The 19,077-nt window shown below is 38.6% G+C and overlaps 1 protein-coding gene across 7 annotated transcripts in view; it reads right to left on the bottom strand.

The window, feature by feature from the left end:
* Positions 1-19,077, bottom strand: part of gria4a (glutamate receptor, ionotropic, AMPA 4a) — a 120,719-nt gene that overhangs the window by 67,077 nt on the left and 34,565 nt on the right. For all 7 annotated transcript variants that reach the window (XR_015867310.1, XR_015867309.1, XM_088428500.1 and 4 more), the window contains exons 3-5: positions 7,721-7,960; positions 4,470-4,522; positions 4,139-4,270 (exon numbers count right to left, since the gene is read on the bottom strand). Coding sequence is in view for 5 of the 7 variants with exons in the window: in XM_088428500.1 (XP_088284626.1) it covers positions 4,139-4,270; positions 4,470-4,522; positions 7,721-7,960 (425 nt within the window). In the remaining 2 variants the exon portion in view is untranslated. The remainder of the gene's footprint in view (positions 1-4,138; positions 4,271-4,469; positions 4,523-7,720; positions 7,961-19,077) is intronic.

The raw sequence follows: 19,077 nt of genomic DNA, 5'->3' as shown, positions 1-19,077 counted from the left end.
TGTGTGTATCTCCGTCTGTCTGTTCACTCACCACAGAGTCCAATTAAAAAGAAGTATGTCTGTTTATAATGTGTATTCTATGGGTACACGTTTCAAAAGTTATGTGTATGGACTTTTTTTTAATAACACAAATCACAAATGAGATATGATTACATATGGGATAAGAATAGAGTTTTGTATTAATGGCGAATGCATGTGTCAGGGCTCTGTGCCAGATTTATGTCAAAGACTGTCAAATATGTATAAAAAAAAGAAATACATACAGAACATTGGAAATAAAGGTAGGTGACAGAATCGATGGGATGTTGCAAAGAAACAGTCAAACTATATACTCGCACATACCCAAATAAAAGTAATTAAAAAAGCAAAAGCAATTAAAAGTAACCATTAAAAAATATTTAATAACATTTCTAAAATGGAGGTGAAGTTATGGTTATTTTCACCCTCCAAAAATAAGGGGAGTAAGGTTTGACCAATATAATGGATTAAATCCATTGTAATACTCGCCCCCTCAAGCAATGTAACAAACACTGCACCATTAGCCTCATTAGTCATCCAGGCAAGGTGCAGATGAGCAAGCTGGATTCCATTCCGTCATAAAGACCAATGAACAAATTATCAGAACAAATTTTTTGAGAAAAAAATAGCTGAGCTATCAAAACAAATTACAGCTCCAAGGCCATGAACCATGTTTGGCATTAGGAACTACGGGCTACATTGAAGAATACGCAACATAACTTTACGAATTACAAACACTGTCAGATCCTTGTACAGCTTTTCTGTACGTGTAGTTTTGACAAAGTGCACTCTCTGTGAGCAATTCCAAACAATAGCTGGTGTGTGACAGTGGTGCTTACTTTCCTCATGTCAATTATGATAGATTCTCTTGATAGCATTGAAGGAACAGTGCCAATCACTGGTGGGAAAACTTGCCATTTTGTTTTGCTGACGACATTAAGCCACTTGCCGGAACTAGAGAACAAAGTGACTAAATAACAAGAATAGATGATGTAGCAAAGGCTTATGGAATTTGACATTCGAGAACAATAACAGCCACAACAACAAAATGACAGCTAAGGGTACATATGACACATCAAGCCAATGACTCTCAATGAGAGCAAAATTGCAAGAGGACCTTGACAATTTTAAATATACAGTATTGGCGCAGCTATCACCGCTGCCTTGATCAGACAACAAGAAACCAAGGCAAGAAAAGTCCATCTCCTTTTTGTAGACTGTTACGCCTTCCTCTATGGATTTGAAGCTGAACAGTGCAATTTTAAAAGGAAGATTGAGGCCTTTGAGATGAAACAATACCGCCATTTACCAAGCATCCCATTCACCGTGCATGGAAACAACAAATCCCCTGAAAATTAGATAAATACACACATTTCCTCTTCAAATGGTGAGAGAGTACAAACTGGTTTTGGCAATGTGAAAGGATCAACACCAACCCTTGCACAAACCACACCTTCAAAGATCTGTGGAAGGAAGGTGAACACGAGGTCTCCCCAGAATTATATAGAAGCACATCACCAACTGCCGGACACCACCAAAGACCAACACAGGAGGAAGGACTGAGTGTATGTGCTATATCTCATCTGCTATGCCTGTGAAGTCCAAGGAATCTTGTAAATTGTCCTGTTTTGTAATCCCTGACTGGTTTATTCTAGAATTGCCTCTTTTCTTATTTCTGAGAACATGCCCTTTCCCTATTTCGAGCTTTTTACACGAATGGACTAACAGTGCAGCTTTATTCACCATGAGGCTACAAGTCACCACTGATGGCCACATTACATTGCTAACCCGCATGTGACTTACAGAAAGATTTATCAAGAAATCTGGGAGATGTGTGATTTAAACATTTAATTGCTAAGGAGACAATCATTAATTTTATATCTGTGAGTGCTCTTCAAAATCCCATCAGCATTATGTTGTCAGAAACATCAAAGAAATGAAAGCAAAGAACATGAAGGGAAAAAAAATGCAGTGAAACGTTAACCTAACCTAAACTTGTCATAATTTATGAATATTTCTGAACAGTCAATGCAAGTTTGCCCTTTGAGAGGCTCCCATTATTTCACACGGGGATCCTGTTATAAAACACACACCAATAAGAATGTTTTATGATAATAACCAAAGCTGTGATAAAAGTGGCAACAAAAGATGGCTGCACTCAGACTTTAACCACTAGTGCTGTATCAAAACGTGCTGAGGTTTTTTTGATTGTTTCGAGCACCCGAGAATGGAATTTCTGAAGCGTGTCTCGGAATGTGATTCATTAGAGGAAAATAATTTCAGTGATAACATGTGAACCCTGGTTTTTGCTGTTCCAAGATGTTTTTATGTGATGGCACATTAATGAACAGACAAGGAATAGGTATACTGTATTATGTTTTGTGGGTTTTTGACCAACTTCTCATGATAAATACATATGTTAAAAAAACACACACACACACAAATTAGATGGTGTATGTGTATATATATCTATACAGTTTTTTTTATCAAGTGACAAATATTTTAATTGCATCAAAGTATTACCAAAATTGTACTTTGTATTACAAAGTGTAGTAATAAGTCAATATTCCATTTTAAAGTGTCAGTAAGGCAAATACACATGTAGCCAAAGGAATGCAGAATGTTTTTTTTCACACTTTCAATGTCACGATCTTTTGTAAAACACTAATTTTGAAGTATCATCCGGTCACTTCCTACCATGGAATGAACCACAAAGTCATCAAACCAGATTACATAAATGAACGATTTTTTTTTCACTTGTTCTCAATAACAATATGAATATACAGTATAGTCTGTCTTTCCCTTTGCCCTGTGCAAGTTGATTGGGTCAGTGATGTCAGTCTTGTGCGAAGTTGTCCATGCCAAGTTTCAAGTTAGTTTTGAATTTTGAACTTTTCTTTTCGTATGTTTTATTCTTTGTTTCTGGTAAGTGTTTATCTTCAATTGACTGATTTTGTCGGGTTATTTTTAGTGACAATTCAATTTTTCTCCTCATGAGTGAGTTCGTGGTGAATTTTAATTATTTAAACAGTCTAGATTCTTATGTTTAACATGATCAACCTCACCTTTCAACATTTCTGATGCATGTTTATTAACTTGACCAGCTCAGATGGGGCTGACAGTGCTCCCTGTAATTTAAATTTTGATATTCATGTGGCATTGTAGCTTATTTTTTCCCCATAAATTTAACAGGGAAAGTGAATGTTTTGTTTCATTCAAGTACGGCATGCTGCCACACGCCGCCTGAAGCTAACAACTAGCTGGCAGACGGTAGTGATACAATGGAACCATCAAAATGAAAAGTGCCATTCCTCCATTAGTGACTCTAATTAATCATGTCCTGGTGACTCTACTGAGCTGGCAACTTGTAAAACATTTTATTATGTGTTAAGGGATTTTACAAGTTAAATAGTGAAATATCACAATATTATAGCGCTCACATTCACACTTACACAGAGTTTAGAGTTCAATGAATCCAAGCTGCTTTGTTTTTAGAGAGAGAGGCAGGTGGACTATCTGAAGAAAGCCTAAACAAGCCAATGTAGAACATGTTTCTTGGGTTAAATGAAAACTCTGGCCTCTATTTTTGTGCCCAGTCCAGGTCTAACGCAAATCACAGTCTAATCAGTGCAGATTCGGAACAGCCTGAGTGTTGGTATAAAAAGGTGTTTTTGCGCCATTGTGGATGTGAACACACTTGATTCGATGGCAATTGAAGCGGCTCCTCTCATTCCCTTTAAAAGCATCGCAGGAGAAGCGCACTGATTGTTCTTGACATGGCGGAAGAAGAAACTGATTTGCTCTAGTCCAGAGGCAGTTTGAAGAACGCATAGTGTGTTAAAAAGTAACTGCATGAAGACCTCCATGGGCGGATGATGTAAAATCGGCCAGGGAGATCACAGATTTGTGCTGTGAAGTGGGAGTTGGAGACCACTTTCCACTGCGATCTTTGGTGGCCGTGCGTGATGATTGTTTGTATATATGGGCCTTGGCTTTTGACCAGTCCAGGGTGTACCCTGCCTTTCGCCCATAGTCAGGTGTGATAGGCTGCGGCTTACCTGTGACTGTAATTCAATTTGACTTTAAATATAGTGTCAATTCATTACAGCAGTTGTCTCACCTGTTCGAGCATGCTCTGTAGTCTCTCCGGCTCCAGGTCAATGACAAACTTCCTCTCTTGACGTCGATCCAGGTCTTCTAAAAGTCGACGGTATCCTGCCTCGTTGAAACTCTCCACACAGATAGCACTCACCTGTGTTAATATTGCAAACAAATTCTTTGGTAGAGAAAAATGGCACGACATCTGATAAAAAGAAAAAAAAAACTGCACACTGAATAACAAAAGTATAGATGACTGTGCTGTCATGCAAGAAACTTTTTATACATGCGTTATATATGTGTTTATTTTCAGCCTTTTCCAGAGCTCAGTCTGTGTTTTTGTGTCTACTTACCTGCCAGCCGTTTTGCCCTGCTCTCTCCATGATTGCCTGCAGAATCGCATAACCTAGACAAAATAATAAAACGGAGAGGGGAAAATGGAACCATGAGCAACAAGAGCTGCTTGAACTGTGAAGCAATTATAGTTTGCCATTTTTTCAAAAAATTGTTAATGCTTAATATTCCCATCAGCGTTTAGAAAATGTTTGATTTCATCACAATTACAACAACACAGTGAGCGCATATTGGCAATATCAGCAAAGTGCCTGCAGGTGTGCTTTAAAATCCAGCAGACTCATCAGCCCATCTCATTTACCGAAGCAATAGCCGAATGTCTTACCCTAGTATCCCTTGCAACAATCCTGTCTTGACCGACACATCAAGTGTATCAGGAGATGATGAGGTGTCAAACGCTATTAGACTGTCAATACTAGGTTTCAATAGACAATTTGATGTTACCGAAGAGTTTCTGTGAAAAGTCAAAAACCTGTCATATATGTGTCATAAAAACTGGCATTCTGGCTCCAACTGGTTCTTCTCAACTGCTACGAGCAGTATACCTTTTTAATGTGTATATATATATATATATATATATATATATATATATATTTATATATATGTGTGTGTAAAGCATAGTTGTGGCTGTAAAACAAAACAAGTTGTTGCTGCCCATTTTCTAGCACATTTCCGGCAGCAGTGCCTATAATATGGAACTAGGCATGGGATATCAGATTCTGATGGTATGATATAACCTTGAGCAAAAATATCATGGTATCACAGTATTGACATTACAGCTCTAAAATATTGCATTTTTAAATATTTTTGCTTTAAAGCCATTTTTTCAATATTAATCCTCTTCCCACATACCTGACTAGGTTTGTTTGGACAGGCAAAAAGTTTGATTGGTTGAGGACCCTCCAGATTGCGAGACTGCTCGCGTTATACTTCAAGCGGTATCACATAAAAGGCTCAGTGAAAGTGGCATGTTTGCCACTTTACCCGCGGGAGTTAGCTTGGCGAAGCAAAAAGTGGACAACAGCAACTGTGATGTGATTGGCTATTGCAGCTGAACAGGATTCACATATGATACACAATGAGAGGAGGCGCACAGTGCAGTTGTTCGCGAAAGGGATACTGAGTAATTTCTCGCATGTGCTTGTGGGAGCTTTAGGGACATTACGGTAAATGAAGCACCTCCTGCTGTCCGTAGCTATAACAGACATGGCGACCTCCGGAGGAGTGCCACCCCCGATGTGATATAATTTAATTATAACTAGACCTACGATTATACTTAAAACATACTTTTGGTCGTTAAGAACACATTTATTTCTAACTCTTTGAAATATAGAATTATTTAATTTATTCTTTTTTTAATGAAAAACAGTCTAAAGCTTACACATTGTCCTTTTAAGATAGACATGGGAGTGACCGGTTTTGACACATTGGGATGGTTTGAAATAACTATGACTTTTTAAATCACAAAATATCACCATTACGGTTATCTGCACATGCCTAAATGGGACCCTTCCTTGGCCAAGTTAGCATGGCTGAAATTTTACACATCTGTTCTTTTGCTGCATTTCCCTTTCATTTTATCCAATTCCCAATCCTGCTAAACACCACTGGATATCAACAGATCCTCATTTATGATCCTATACTATTATTTCCACTCGCTATAATCATCCCCGTCCTCCCACCTCCCTGCATTTCTGACAAACTACCCTTGCCATTTCTTTCCTATCAACTTGTTTGTACCCTGCCCCTCTCATCTCACACCTGTCCTTCATGCTTCCTCTCTTTCTGGCTGTCTTGCCAATTCGACTGACTCTTGTGTTCTGCCTCCCTCTTCACTTTCATCTCTCATCACCAAGGGTACAAACCCAGACAGCCAGGACCAAGGGACAAATACAGACAAGTGCACACACAACACTGTTCTATACCATGGGACAGTGGATCACATCTGACCTTTATTTCTTTTCTGTCTTTTGGAATTGTTCCACAGTTCTTTGAGTGAAAAACAGAATGCTTTGCCCATGTGTATAATACCACAATGAGCTTGAATAGCATTTTGATTGGGTTGATCACTGGCACTTATATGATAGGCATCTATATAAAATGTTGTCTTAAATTATCCATGAATAATAACTCAGAATGATTTAAGATGTTTTTGTTTTTTTTTGCTTCCAGCAAATTCTGAGATGCGCCAAAATTGGGAGGAGTCCCCATAAACAGCGAAAAAGAGGGCTCACTGTTCATGCAAATATCAAACAACTCATCAAAAAACAAGATGAGTTGAAGATTAGATGATCATCTATGCTAAAGCAACTCTTTAAGCCTCCATAGTATCTGATCCCCAAATGTTGGCAAAAATTTGCGACATTGAACGAACCCTGAGGAGATCTAAAGAGCCACTACCCTTGCTGACCGATAGGGGCTTACAGGTTTGTGCATGTACAAATTATTGCTCACACAAACAGACACACAAACAGATATGTAAGTCGGTCTACTACATAACTGGAAGCTCTCAGGACTGTGTCAAATAGACACAATTAAAGCAGAGTCTGTTTGCACATTCTGGGAGAAGTTTTTGTAAGTAAAAATCTGAATTTGATATGCAAGCTGTGATCTATTGAACCTAAGATGAATCGCACAGGTAAAATCAAAGGAGGTGGGGAAAACTTGTATCCATTTTTTTTTCATTTCAGGCACTAAAACTAACAACAATTTAAAAATAAACGGCTTCTGAATAACTTGTCACTTACATAGCACTTTTCCACTTACACTACAATGTCCTCAAAGCTAATTAACCTACTGAGGACTCAGCATCAGGAGCAAATGCGGGTTCAGTATCTCGCTCAAATATTCTTCAACACGGTCGCAATGGCCAGAGATCAAACCCACAACTTCTGGGTTGCAAGACGACCACGCTACCACTGATCCATTCTGTCCTTTGAGTGGCTCGAACCCACTCATGAGGAATCATGCCACAATACTGTTGACAATACTCGTTTCAACTTTGTATTTTAACAGTGCACTTTTTCCAGTATACTGCCCCTATTTTTAAATGTGTGGGACAGTCACAAACAAAAAAAACTTACTCTAGATGAGTTCAATGGAACGAAATAAGGAATGTATGCTGTTGCTGGGTTTTCCCAAAACATTGTTTGACTCAGACACAGGGTCAGTGGACATATTAATCCCTTATCTCATGGCACCATTGTATTTGTATGCATTAGGTGTGTTTGTGGGTTCTCTATTTGCATACCTCTGTCCGTATCGTAGAGAAAGACAAATCGGCTCCAGTCGTAGTGGTCCAAAAGGGATAGCAAAGCTCCTCTGATGGATGGCCGCAGCTGCAGGGTAAACTGGGCTTCTCCTTCGGTGGGGAAGCTAGGTGTCACCAGGCTGATGTGCAGGGCTCCGCAGAATGATGTCAGCGTGTTGACTGAGCGTTTGTCGTAAAGGCCGAATATGGCGAAGACTCCCCGTGAATACTGAGAACAAACTGCGGGGGGAGTCAAAATGGAGGAATGATGGAATGATGAAGGAGATAAAGATCATCAGAAACATTCAATGAGCATACTAACAGTATGATATACATGAAAGTAATCCAAAAGTGTACTGTACATTACAGTACTTTATATTCCATCCAGCTGTAGAATCACATTTACCAAACTTTACATGCGGTGTCATATGCAGGTGCACCAAGTCTACTGTATATTTGAATTTCTTTATATGATTAGTAGAGTATCCAAACATAAAATTAGAGTCAAAAGCAACAACCAATGGTGTCTTGGCACATTTCATATGAGTGCACACGCACACTTAGTTGTGCTACTCACCACACAAATCCTTACAAGTGAGGCAATGCTACATTAGGAAATAAACAGGCTCTCCCCTAGAAGAATTACGAAGAAAGCTAAAATAGGGAATCTGGCCATAACAAGCTTGTCACGTTACTCAAAGGTAAATAAATCATTTATATATTTTGTATTTATGATGTTGTTTAAATGTATAAATGTATATCATATATAAGTAGCACTTCTATACTATTTTGATACCAAATTTAAATATAATTGTACAATTTTGATGTTATTACCTTGGGTTTTACATGCATTAGCTAATTAACATAGGTTTGGATTGCAGCCATATGGTGAATTTGCTTTACGATCCCAACGGCGGGACAGATTAAGTTCGTAAACTGGGGGCCCACTGTATTTAGGAGAAGGTCAGTCTTTCTAAAAATGTATGTACTGTATTTATAAATAAATAGCGGAAATTACTAGCCACTAAATGAAACGTTTGGGGAAGTTACAGTAAACACCAGTACAATAACTTCATATACTTAGGGTTCAAACAAACAAAATACCACCACAAAAAACCTTTTTCACTTTAAAATGATACTGTAAATAATAGGGCTGAAACGAGTCCTCAAATAAATTGAGTACCTTGGTTAAAAAAAAATGGTCAAGGTATTCTTTTTCTCGCCAAAGATACCTACAGTACTTAATTGTGTACCAGTCGGAAAAATTATGTAGCCAATCACAGTAACAATTGTTAATGCTCTGCACAGAAATGGACAGAAACATACAAACAAATTATTCATTTTTCAACTGGGTAAAGCAAAAGGTGTTTTTTTTGTTTTGTTTTTGTGCTCATGATTTTAGACTCTGAGTTTTGAACTTGAGCTGCATTCACCATCATAAGTCACTCCCCACCTTATGATGCACCACTTTGGAGTAAACAGTGATGCTCCATCCTCTCTCTCTTTCTCTCTCTCTCTCTCTCTCTCTCTCTCTCTCTCTCTCTCTCTTCTATGGTTGTCTCCTTTCCTCACTCCTTCTGGGACTCACAGTAATTCCATTATCAGCTCTAAGCCTCAGTGGGGGTAAACAGTGAGGGACATGCAGCTTTGACGCTTCGCCTTGTGGGCAATTAGACAAAGCTGAGGCCCCTGCACCCAGCGGCGATAAGGCAGGGATTTAGTCTTTGATTATGACACGAGCTAAATGCCTTCAATTTAGAGAACTTGCATTGAATGCTCTTAGAATTCTGTACATGCTGAGTCATGGTGCCCTCTAAATTAAGAACAGTCCGATATGTATTTTATATTCATACATCTGTTTTCTCTAGCCGTTTGTCCTCATTAGGCTGGCTGGCATGCTGGTGCCTATCCCGGTTGTCTTTGGGCAAGAGGCGGGGGACACCCTGGACTTATTGCCAGCCAATCGCATGGCACACGGAGACAGACAACTACTCACATTCATACCTAAGGGAAATTTGGCATGTCCAATACACCTGTCATGCATATTTTTTTTAATGCGGGAGGAAGTCGGAGTGCTACATGAGCATGGGAAGGACATGCAAATTCCACACAGGAAAGTCGGGCGAGCTGGAATGAGAACCCAGACTTCTGAAATGTGAGCCAGATGTGGTAACCAGTCTTCCACTCATGCATTTTTTATGTCTCTGTTTTACATAGCTGATATGGATAAATGTTGTTCTTGATTTTTATTTTGAAAGTTTTATATGCAGGTAATCTAAAAAAAAAAAAAAAATGGCTAGAGTGAAAACGACCTTCACACCTGATTATCAGCAAACTGTGAGCGAGCAGACAGTGTGATTGCCAGAAACTTGCAAGGAAAATGCTTGCCATTCATTCATGAAGGCTTTTGGCTGATAAAAGTTGCTTCATAGCAGAGAGAAATGATGTATTCACATTCTCTGTGGGCAAACGACAATCCACATACAATTGCATTTCTTTGACAGCTTTGTTGAGGAAAATGACATTTCCTTGCTCTTAAGTGAATTTAGATGTATTGCGAGGGAAAGCATTTGAACCCAAAAATAAAAAGCGAGTCTCTCTTTCTGAATACTGCTCCCCAGCCAGATTCTAACATTTTAAGGAAACTGTATGAAAGCTATTGGCCTAGATGGAGTTTAGAATTCTCTTTTTCTAGTCCCCTCATAGGTATCAATCAATTCAACAAAAGGAAATGATGTTTGCCTTAACACAAAACGTTTTTTCAAACACAGTGTGCATAGGATTACAGAGTATTTTAAGAAGTACACCTACCCAAAATATATTGAAATCCCAGTATAAGTCATTGTGATGTCACCTGTCTGCTTGCTCATTGATGCAGCTGTTTCTTACTTTTCCTAATGTTCTCCCCGCTGATCCAAATCCGAATTGTTTTACTTGCAGCACAAGCCCCTAAACCAGTGTAAGGCTGCAATGTGCCAGACAGGGGCCTTGTTGCAATAAAACATACACCAAACGTGCCTCATAAGCTTTAATGAGAGGAGGTGAATTTTGGTGGTTCATCAGCATGCACAGCCAACATGTCAGACACACAGGGTTTGTCGGATCTCACTGGTTCTCTTAAAATTACAATGTTTAATTATTTTCCCTTTTTAATTTTGTTCTCTTGTTCCCATGTCTTTGACTGCTTCCTAATGACTTTGCACCATCATCTTTCTTTCTCATTGTATACCGTGAGTCACAAAAAATAAGCCTTGAAATGCACTTTGCGGGTATCTCTTTTTTTGCAGCTGTTGCTCTACAGCACATTTCCTTTTTTTTCCTTTTGTTTATTCAGGAAACCGTGTTTTTAACAGCTCAGCATTTTTTCAGGTGAATAATTGCATTTAGTTAAACAGCAAGGACTCATGAATAAATGTCATAAATATTTACTGTATCTTCTTTGTCGGTGTAGCAATAGACAAAAATGTGCACACATAGTCATCTGAAAACCCACAAGCACCCACAGGATAAACATTTACTGCACAAAGGGAATTATAAAACGGTGTCTGCTATATTTTGTTTCACGTGAGTAAGCAGATGACTGCATATGTGTGAGTCGAGTACCGTACCAAAAATTCATTTAACTAAAGCAAATGTTGTAAGCTGGTAATACTAGGAATCATATTCATCTTTTCCCGATTGTTCTATTAAAGGGTCCGGTTGAGCTGGGATCTCTGGTTTTTGGTGATGTGGCTGGGAACACCTTACTTGGACTGGTCAATCCCAAAGCATATGATCAGATGAGATGAGGCAAGTTGTAGTGAGCCTGCCGGAATGAGCAATGGCCATGATTTAAAACAATACTTGACAAATTTTCGAATTACATATGTAGGCCTACTTGTGGATGAACGAGAAAAGTGATTCGCCTCAGCAGCCAAAATGCATAGTGGCCAGGCGTTTAAGGCAGCTGTTTTGGGGGGAAAAAACAAAACAAAATGAAAAACAAATCCACAATCTCCACTCTACTGTGAAGATTGATGTTTGGTTTCAAATACACAACTGCCATTGATACGATCCATATGAAGACACTTTTTTCCACCTTCAATCCACAATCTATCCAAACTAACAGCTGATGTCACTATCAGTTAGCCTTCACTCATCTGTTTTCTTGTCAGTGCCGGTCATTTGCTTTTTAGAAGAATCACACTGTTGCAAAAGTTACCAAAGTTAAAATTGAAACGTAATATATTAAATATGATCAATATAAGACATTTTTGATAGAAAGGGGGCACACAACACCACCCACCCAAGACTACAAATGCACAAATAATTCACAGTATCTGTTTACCCGTCCATCTTTTTTACCACTTTTCCTTATTAGCAAGAATCGTAAACCAGGCCTGATCCAGCAGAATATGGGCAAAATGTATGGCCTGACATCCAGGTGCCGGTCAACAGCAGGGAAGATAGTTACCATATAAATATATAGGAACAGTTAAAACGGCCATAGTGTAATCTCAAACTGCAGATTGTCATTAGCATTGCAATTAAGACTGATATGATGCACATTGTGCAAGGTCAGAGTACTCCAGTGATGCAACAGAAGCTTAAAATGATTATGCTAAAGCATCTGGCACTCAGCGCCCACACACTTCCATCTCTGACAGTATTATTTCCAAAGTGTGTTGCCATAAAGTTGGCCTTGGACATTTTCTGGATTAATCCACTGCCTCTTGCCGGCCTGACTTTCTTCGTAGCGTTACTTTATTTAGCATTTAATGAGGAAAAATTGTGAGCACTCCACCTCTAAGAGAGTTTATTGGCGTAGTTGTTAGGTGTATAGTGCTTGGGTAGCAATGACTAGTTTTCTCCCTTAGGTTTAACAGTTGCAATAAGCTCTCAGAAGCTTAGAGACTTTTCAGAGAACATATTTAGAGAATGCACTATGAAAACATAAATAAAAGTGTTGATAGGTGTGACTGTATTGTATCTTTTCAGGTTTTACTTTGTATTGTAGGTTAAAAATATTCATTGAAAACCAGTGTTGTTTGTAGTCTTGAATGAGGTACGCATATTCTCTCCGATTGTGTGGTAATTCTCTCTACTGGCTTCAATGCAGGCACTGTATATCGAATTTACTGTTGACTCATGACTCTGAATGGCTGTTTGTTTCTGTGTACGCTTTGTGCCCTGTGGTTGACTCATAACCAATCTTGGTTGATATATTCATTTGCCAGAAGTTACCATGGATATAGGGTCCAGCACCCAGGTAATATGGAAATGAAAAGCAGTCAAGAAGATAATTGAGTTGATAGATGTGTTATAAAGTGGTTCACTATTCAAAACAATATATCATGAAGGCAGGTCTGCCATGAAGGATCTGGGGCCCTGTGTGTATCAAAATCACTTTGGGGCCTCCACATTAATGCCATGTATCGAAACAAAGATTTTCCAGTTCCAGTATGTCAGTCCTAGTCGAACAAAGTGCGTTTAATATTATATGCGAATCGTAACTCCCTGCAGAGACTTACAAAAGAGATGAAGCCACAAATGATCAACTATAGCAATGCAAATTTAATGACACAATAAAAACTTACACAAGTGAACACATCGCGGCACTATGCGGACGATAAACTGTAAAAGTAGAACAATCAATAAGCAGGCAGGGGAGTTCAGCCACCTTATGGATTTCATATTTAATGTTCTCAAATGGAAAGAAGTTACATGGTCAATGAGAAGCAATGTCTTCATAAATTGAGAATGAGTGTTTATTGTCTGTATTACATGGAGTTTACTTGAGGTCATTCAACATTCTGTGTCTCTGCTTTACCTTACCGAAAATATTGTTTGCTACAAGCACACAACACATGGGGGGGTGTTACTTGTTGTCAGTGAAAGAGAAACTGCTGGAAGGCCATTTCTGTAAATGAGGTCTAACAATGGGAAGAGAGTATTTAGCGCAATAGACAAAAGGGGCATCTCTGTGGCTCACTCACAGCTCACAAGGCTAAGGTCTTGTGAGATAGTTATCACTCCATTCACGGACTAAATCACCCATAGGGAGAACGGTGTTGGTTCCCTCGCACTGCACAATAGACACTGGTAAAAGCTATCTATGTATATTTTAGTCAGGTTTTCATAGCTTACTTTTTCTTTCCTGATTTTCACTACATCATCACCAAACGCCCGTTTTAAACTCCAATGATATGTATTCATTGAAAATTGATGAGGTCAAGGTTCCTAGAGACATCAGTTGGTAAGTTATCCTTTTGTCATTTTTTCAGACCAACATAGTCCATCTATCTAGCCAATAGGCCTCGAGAATGTACTTCATCACACACAGGCAGTGTAAGCAGTTGCAAGCAGACAGAAAAATTAGAAAACAAAACAGTGTTCTGCACATTTCAATCACACACACCACAATGACATTTTATTGTCCCTAAATGTTTTTATTTCAGTAATCATCCAGTTCTGGGTGTGGATGTTTGTGTGTGTGTGTGTTTGTGTCTTGTGCCAGGGACCTTAGTTCTCCATGCTGTTATGTTGAAAAATTATATTTACATTTCAGGGCGGCTCAGTGAAAGAGTGGTTAGCACACTCACCCCCCGTGTTAAGGGACCTAAGTTCAAATCTAGCTGGCTCTGGCCTTCCTTTATGGAGTTTGCATGTTCTCCCCAAGCCTGCATGGGTTCATTCAGGGTGTTGCCCTGCCTACTGCCCAAAGTCAGCTGGAATAGTCACCAGTGGGCCTGCCACCCTTTTGAGGATAAGAGGCTAAAAAAAAATAAAAAATAAATGGATGGATGATTGGATTTACGTTGCTCATTTATTGTATTGCTCTAGATTGATTGTTTTGGGTTATTTTACATTGAATAAAGATTTGTTTTTTCAGTGAATGAAAAAAGCATCATATTTGTACGTAGTTTTAGAAATTACTTCCTATGTTCAGAAAATATTGAACAAGCCATTAGTTTTCACTACCGATGCATTAAAACTGGCGATTCAAAGTTTTGAAAACAATCCTATTTTTTATGGTCCCTCCTCTCCGCCAGTTCATGAAAAGCATGCACTTGCCAACTGGTACGTGGTGCAAAAAAGACGGGTACTATTGAATTATGGGACTAACATGATTGTCCTTAGATTCTAAACAAGCTCATTCAACCATACATTTACAGAACAGTTGCCACAAAGGCCACTGAACTGCTTTTTAGTTTGGTCTGTGTGTCCAAATGCAAAGGTGAACATGGAGTCAGCGAGGTGAAGGACGGCTAAAGAAAGATCTCTTGAGTAAAACCGCCAAAGTTCACTTCTTTATTCATTTTGATTATATCTTTCCACTCCACTGCACCTGTTCCAGCAAGCTCCCTTCACTGCTACCTTCTCCTGCAGGCATGCTCCCCCCCGGCAGCATGGAATACACAGTCTAGGAATAGAAGTACTGATTGGGGAAAATGCCGGTCCTCAAGATAAGGGCATCTATCTTTACACTCTTTCGTGTCGTTTCGTTGTCGCAGTTAATTAATATGCTAATAGTTGCTGACATATGGCCCTTTCCCCAATGAAGTCCTTGAGACAGTTAAAAGGGAAGGATATGGTTATTCAAATACTTCTAATTTTCATTAAAATACTAAGTACTAAATCCTAATTAAAGCAAATTTCTTGACCTTCAAATTGTTAAAAGTTGAGAGTTTTAAAAACAATTACAATAAAAATATAATATAACTATCATAAATTATTCTGGTAATGCCATAGACATACTGTTCTGATTGTTTCTTGTAATATTTTACATTGTTAAAAAGTTAATTTTCATAAGCCCATAGACACAATTTATATATATATATATATATATATATATATATATATATATATATATATATATATATATATATATATATATATATATACACACACAAGTAACTGATGTTCATATTAAAGAATATTACTGATAGCTAACCTACTTTGGTACTTTACGCTACAAACTTTGATAATCTTATTTCTTATTTTATTAATAGGCACGAATTAGAGCAGCGCTCCAAATTTTGTTGTATACCTGCTATACAATGAAAAGAGAGGCATTCTCTTCTCTTCTCTTCTCTTCTCTTCTCTTCTCTTCTCTTCTCTTCTCTTCTCTTCTCTTCTCTTCTCTTCTCTTCTCTTCTCTTCTCTTCTCTTCTCTTCTCTTCTCTTCTCACACCCCCTCATCCCCTGAGTTGCCCTTTGTTGTGATCTTAATATGGACATATGTGTCACTAAATGGAAACTTGTGTATTTGGGAGTGGGGTTCTTCCCCACAGGATGAATGGTGCAGAATATATCGTCTCCAAACAAAAAGGCAATCGGTAGACTTTTAGAGTGACCTTTAACAAAAATCTATTCTTCTTTTAATATTGTGCTGCATCATGCTGTAAAGCACAGGACATCAGTGATGCTATCTTTACCTTTGACAAGTTACTTGGTGGGAGTTCTCATAATTAGAGAACAATGAATATAGATTAAGAATAAAGTGTAAAACTTGAAAACAAGAAAAGGGCTGTTGATTGGAAATGGTTTTGTATTCGAGCAACGAGTAAATATTAATCATTTATGGGAAATCTTTTATCTCCACTCACTGCTGGTTAGTGTTACTGGGAAACTGTAACTGCTATTTGTTTAACATGCATGTATGAAAAATCTACATAAGTGCTACAGAAACTGCTTCATCAATGAGGTCTGCAACTACAGAAATACAGTATATCATAGAGAAAGTATAGGGACAGTCATTATGCTGAAGACCTTTCATGTAAATAAGGCATGCTTATCCGTGTATAGCGGTATGTTTCTTCTTTTTACATTTTTCCAATTAATTGATATTATTTTCAAGCTTGTTAACCCATGGTTTCTAAAATGTAGGTTTGAGTCTGGAATGCTTTATATTTTTTATTACCAATATGAAAAATTGTTTCAAGGTCCAGGTCTGTGTGCGCGTGTGTGTGTATGAAACAATGACTAGGAACCCTAATTTGACACGTAAGCTTTTTACCCTGTAACCCAGTCAACTTTAAGCGCCACTAACAGTAGCTCAGATCTCGAAGACCTTTTCCTGTATGAGCGGCCATTCATCACACATATGCCCTGCTGATATCGAAACCATTCATCACTGCAGACAGGTAGATGGGAGAGTAAGCAGAGCAGGGTGCCCACTTGACTCATGCAGTATGTAGGTAGTCTGATGTGCTCGTCCTCCAAAGGGACAGTCACACTTTCCCATCTTGGCAAGCGAGTCTCTCCTGTGGTATGATTTTTCATTTAAGCTATCAGCTTTGTCATCTTGCATGAAACTTTAGGTATGCGCATCTTGTCAACTCCACGTTGCTCCATGGCAGCCCAGACCATCCTCTTCTGTCCGTGTATTTTTTTTAAGTCATCATACATGGAATATGCTTGATATAAAGCAAAGTAAGGCTTTAAAGCTAATGTCTCATAGCGATTATACAATATGTAACGTTGACTTTTTGATGAGTGTGTGACAAGCAAACAGGCATACAGAGCCCTCCGAATTTGGCCACTTATCAACTAATTTCAGATGTTAATGCAGCAGTGAGAGCTTGGCTAAGCCTCTGTTGCCAGAGGTGGTGGTGCAGCTGGTGCCCCTTTCATGGGAAAACAAAATAGCTCAGTTTATCACACTCGGCTCACGTAAATCGGAGACTCAAGGTGACTGCTTCCACTTCCTCCGTAAAGCAGTCATGTTTTGTCAAATCTTGGAAGTTATGAGAGCGGATGAATCCATACATCAAAACCAAGCGCTACCTCTACTGTACGGGCGTGTTGTGTGTCTATGCATGCCGTCCTTTGCGTCTTGTAACTCATGGACTACAAGACTCTTTTCAAATGGCGTTTCCCGGTTTATTAAAACAATCTTCATAGTACGTGTGTGACACACACATGCTCAACAACTGGTGTTTGTGTGCAAGCGTAGAGGCGATCCACAGTGATTGAATACACGAGATGAACAGCTGAGTAATTTAACAGAGGGGATGACATCTCAACACTCGTTTCACCTGCGGTCTCACTTCTCCACTCATTTGTTAATCCTCATTTTTCCCCATGTCTTATTGGTCCCCCCAACACACTATGTTATATCCTTTAGCCTCGTAACCCTGCGCTTGTTCTTCTAGACTATTCCATTTAATTTGACATGTTTTGATTCATTCAGCTCGAATTCAATTCTCCTCGAAAGGAGACGGAACCTGCTGTAACTGCTGTGAGGTAGAGGCGGTTCGCTCATGAATGCACAAGTGGCGGTTTGATCACTCAGGCTTGTGTTCTTGTATTGAAGTGTCCTTCAGCAAGAGTCCAAATATGCCTCGGTGACAAGGTTGTGCATATCTTCATGATTTATTATTTCTCAAAATATTTCAAATTTAAGTCATCTATGCCCCTCTTCTGTTTCAGGAGGTATTAAAATGTTGAGAAACATATTACAACAAATGAATAAACAACATGTACTTTAAAACAGGGGATTGCATTTTTTCAATCAGCCTCTCTTTATTTAGAAAGAGTTTTTTTTTTTTTTTTAATGAGTGTACTTCTAGGCTGCAACAGGCAGACACCTGTGAATATATTTAATAGATACACAGTCAAGAGCTCCATCAAAATTCTACATTCAGTCAGTCACAAAGGCATTATTTAAACAATAAGTTTGTCCTTGTGCTTGCAGTTTGTTGTGGTTCCTTGTTTGCAGTTTTGCTGTGGTGCGAGCTGTGTTCTACTCTGGAGGGAAAATAAATTTGCTTGCTCTACAAAGTCGTTGATGTTTTAACAAACGACATGGAAAAATATTAAGAGAGCAATATTTGAACCAATCGTTTCAATCAACTTACCACTGAAAAATAACTGTCCCATATTTAATTAGACAGTGTATCAACAATATCAGTGTATATCAATGGCATCTGATTCCCTGAGGGAAAAAAAAAAAAAAAAAACATCAAGATTTAACCATCAAGAGTTTGAACATACTCTACAAAATAACATACCCTGCACAGCGGTGTTTTGGCCAGTTTTGAGCAGTCACTAAGACATAGGATGTGCGGTACAATGCTGTTGTATGCCATAGTGTAGATCATTTAGGTTTCTGTTTCCTTTCTTGAGAGTGGAAAAAAATACTTTTGATTTGGCGTTGGCTGGGAATTGTAGCCAGTCTGTGAGCCTCCAAAATAGGTCTTTGAAAAGCTTCACTTCATACAGTGAAAATTGTTCGAATGATCATTTCATAAACCATATCTGATTTGTGCATTCTTACAAGGAACACATTAATGTCATCTAAGATATGAACACATTCTTTATGGAACTGCTGTGGAAAGGAGGGTTGTGGTATTTTTTTTATTGATTTATGAAGG

Source organism: Hippichthys cyanospilos, chromosome 11, assembly GCF_059441005.1.
Source record: "Hippichthys cyanospilos isolate Australia breed blue-spotted pipefish chromosome 11, RoL_Hcya_1.0, whole genome shotgun sequence".
In the NCBI taxonomy this organism is placed as follows: domain Eukaryota; kingdom Metazoa; phylum Chordata; class Actinopteri; order Syngnathiformes; family Syngnathidae; genus Hippichthys; species Hippichthys cyanospilos.
The sequence above is the reverse complement of the archived record's forward strand: the minus strand, read 5'-3'. Positions and strand labels throughout refer to the sequence as shown.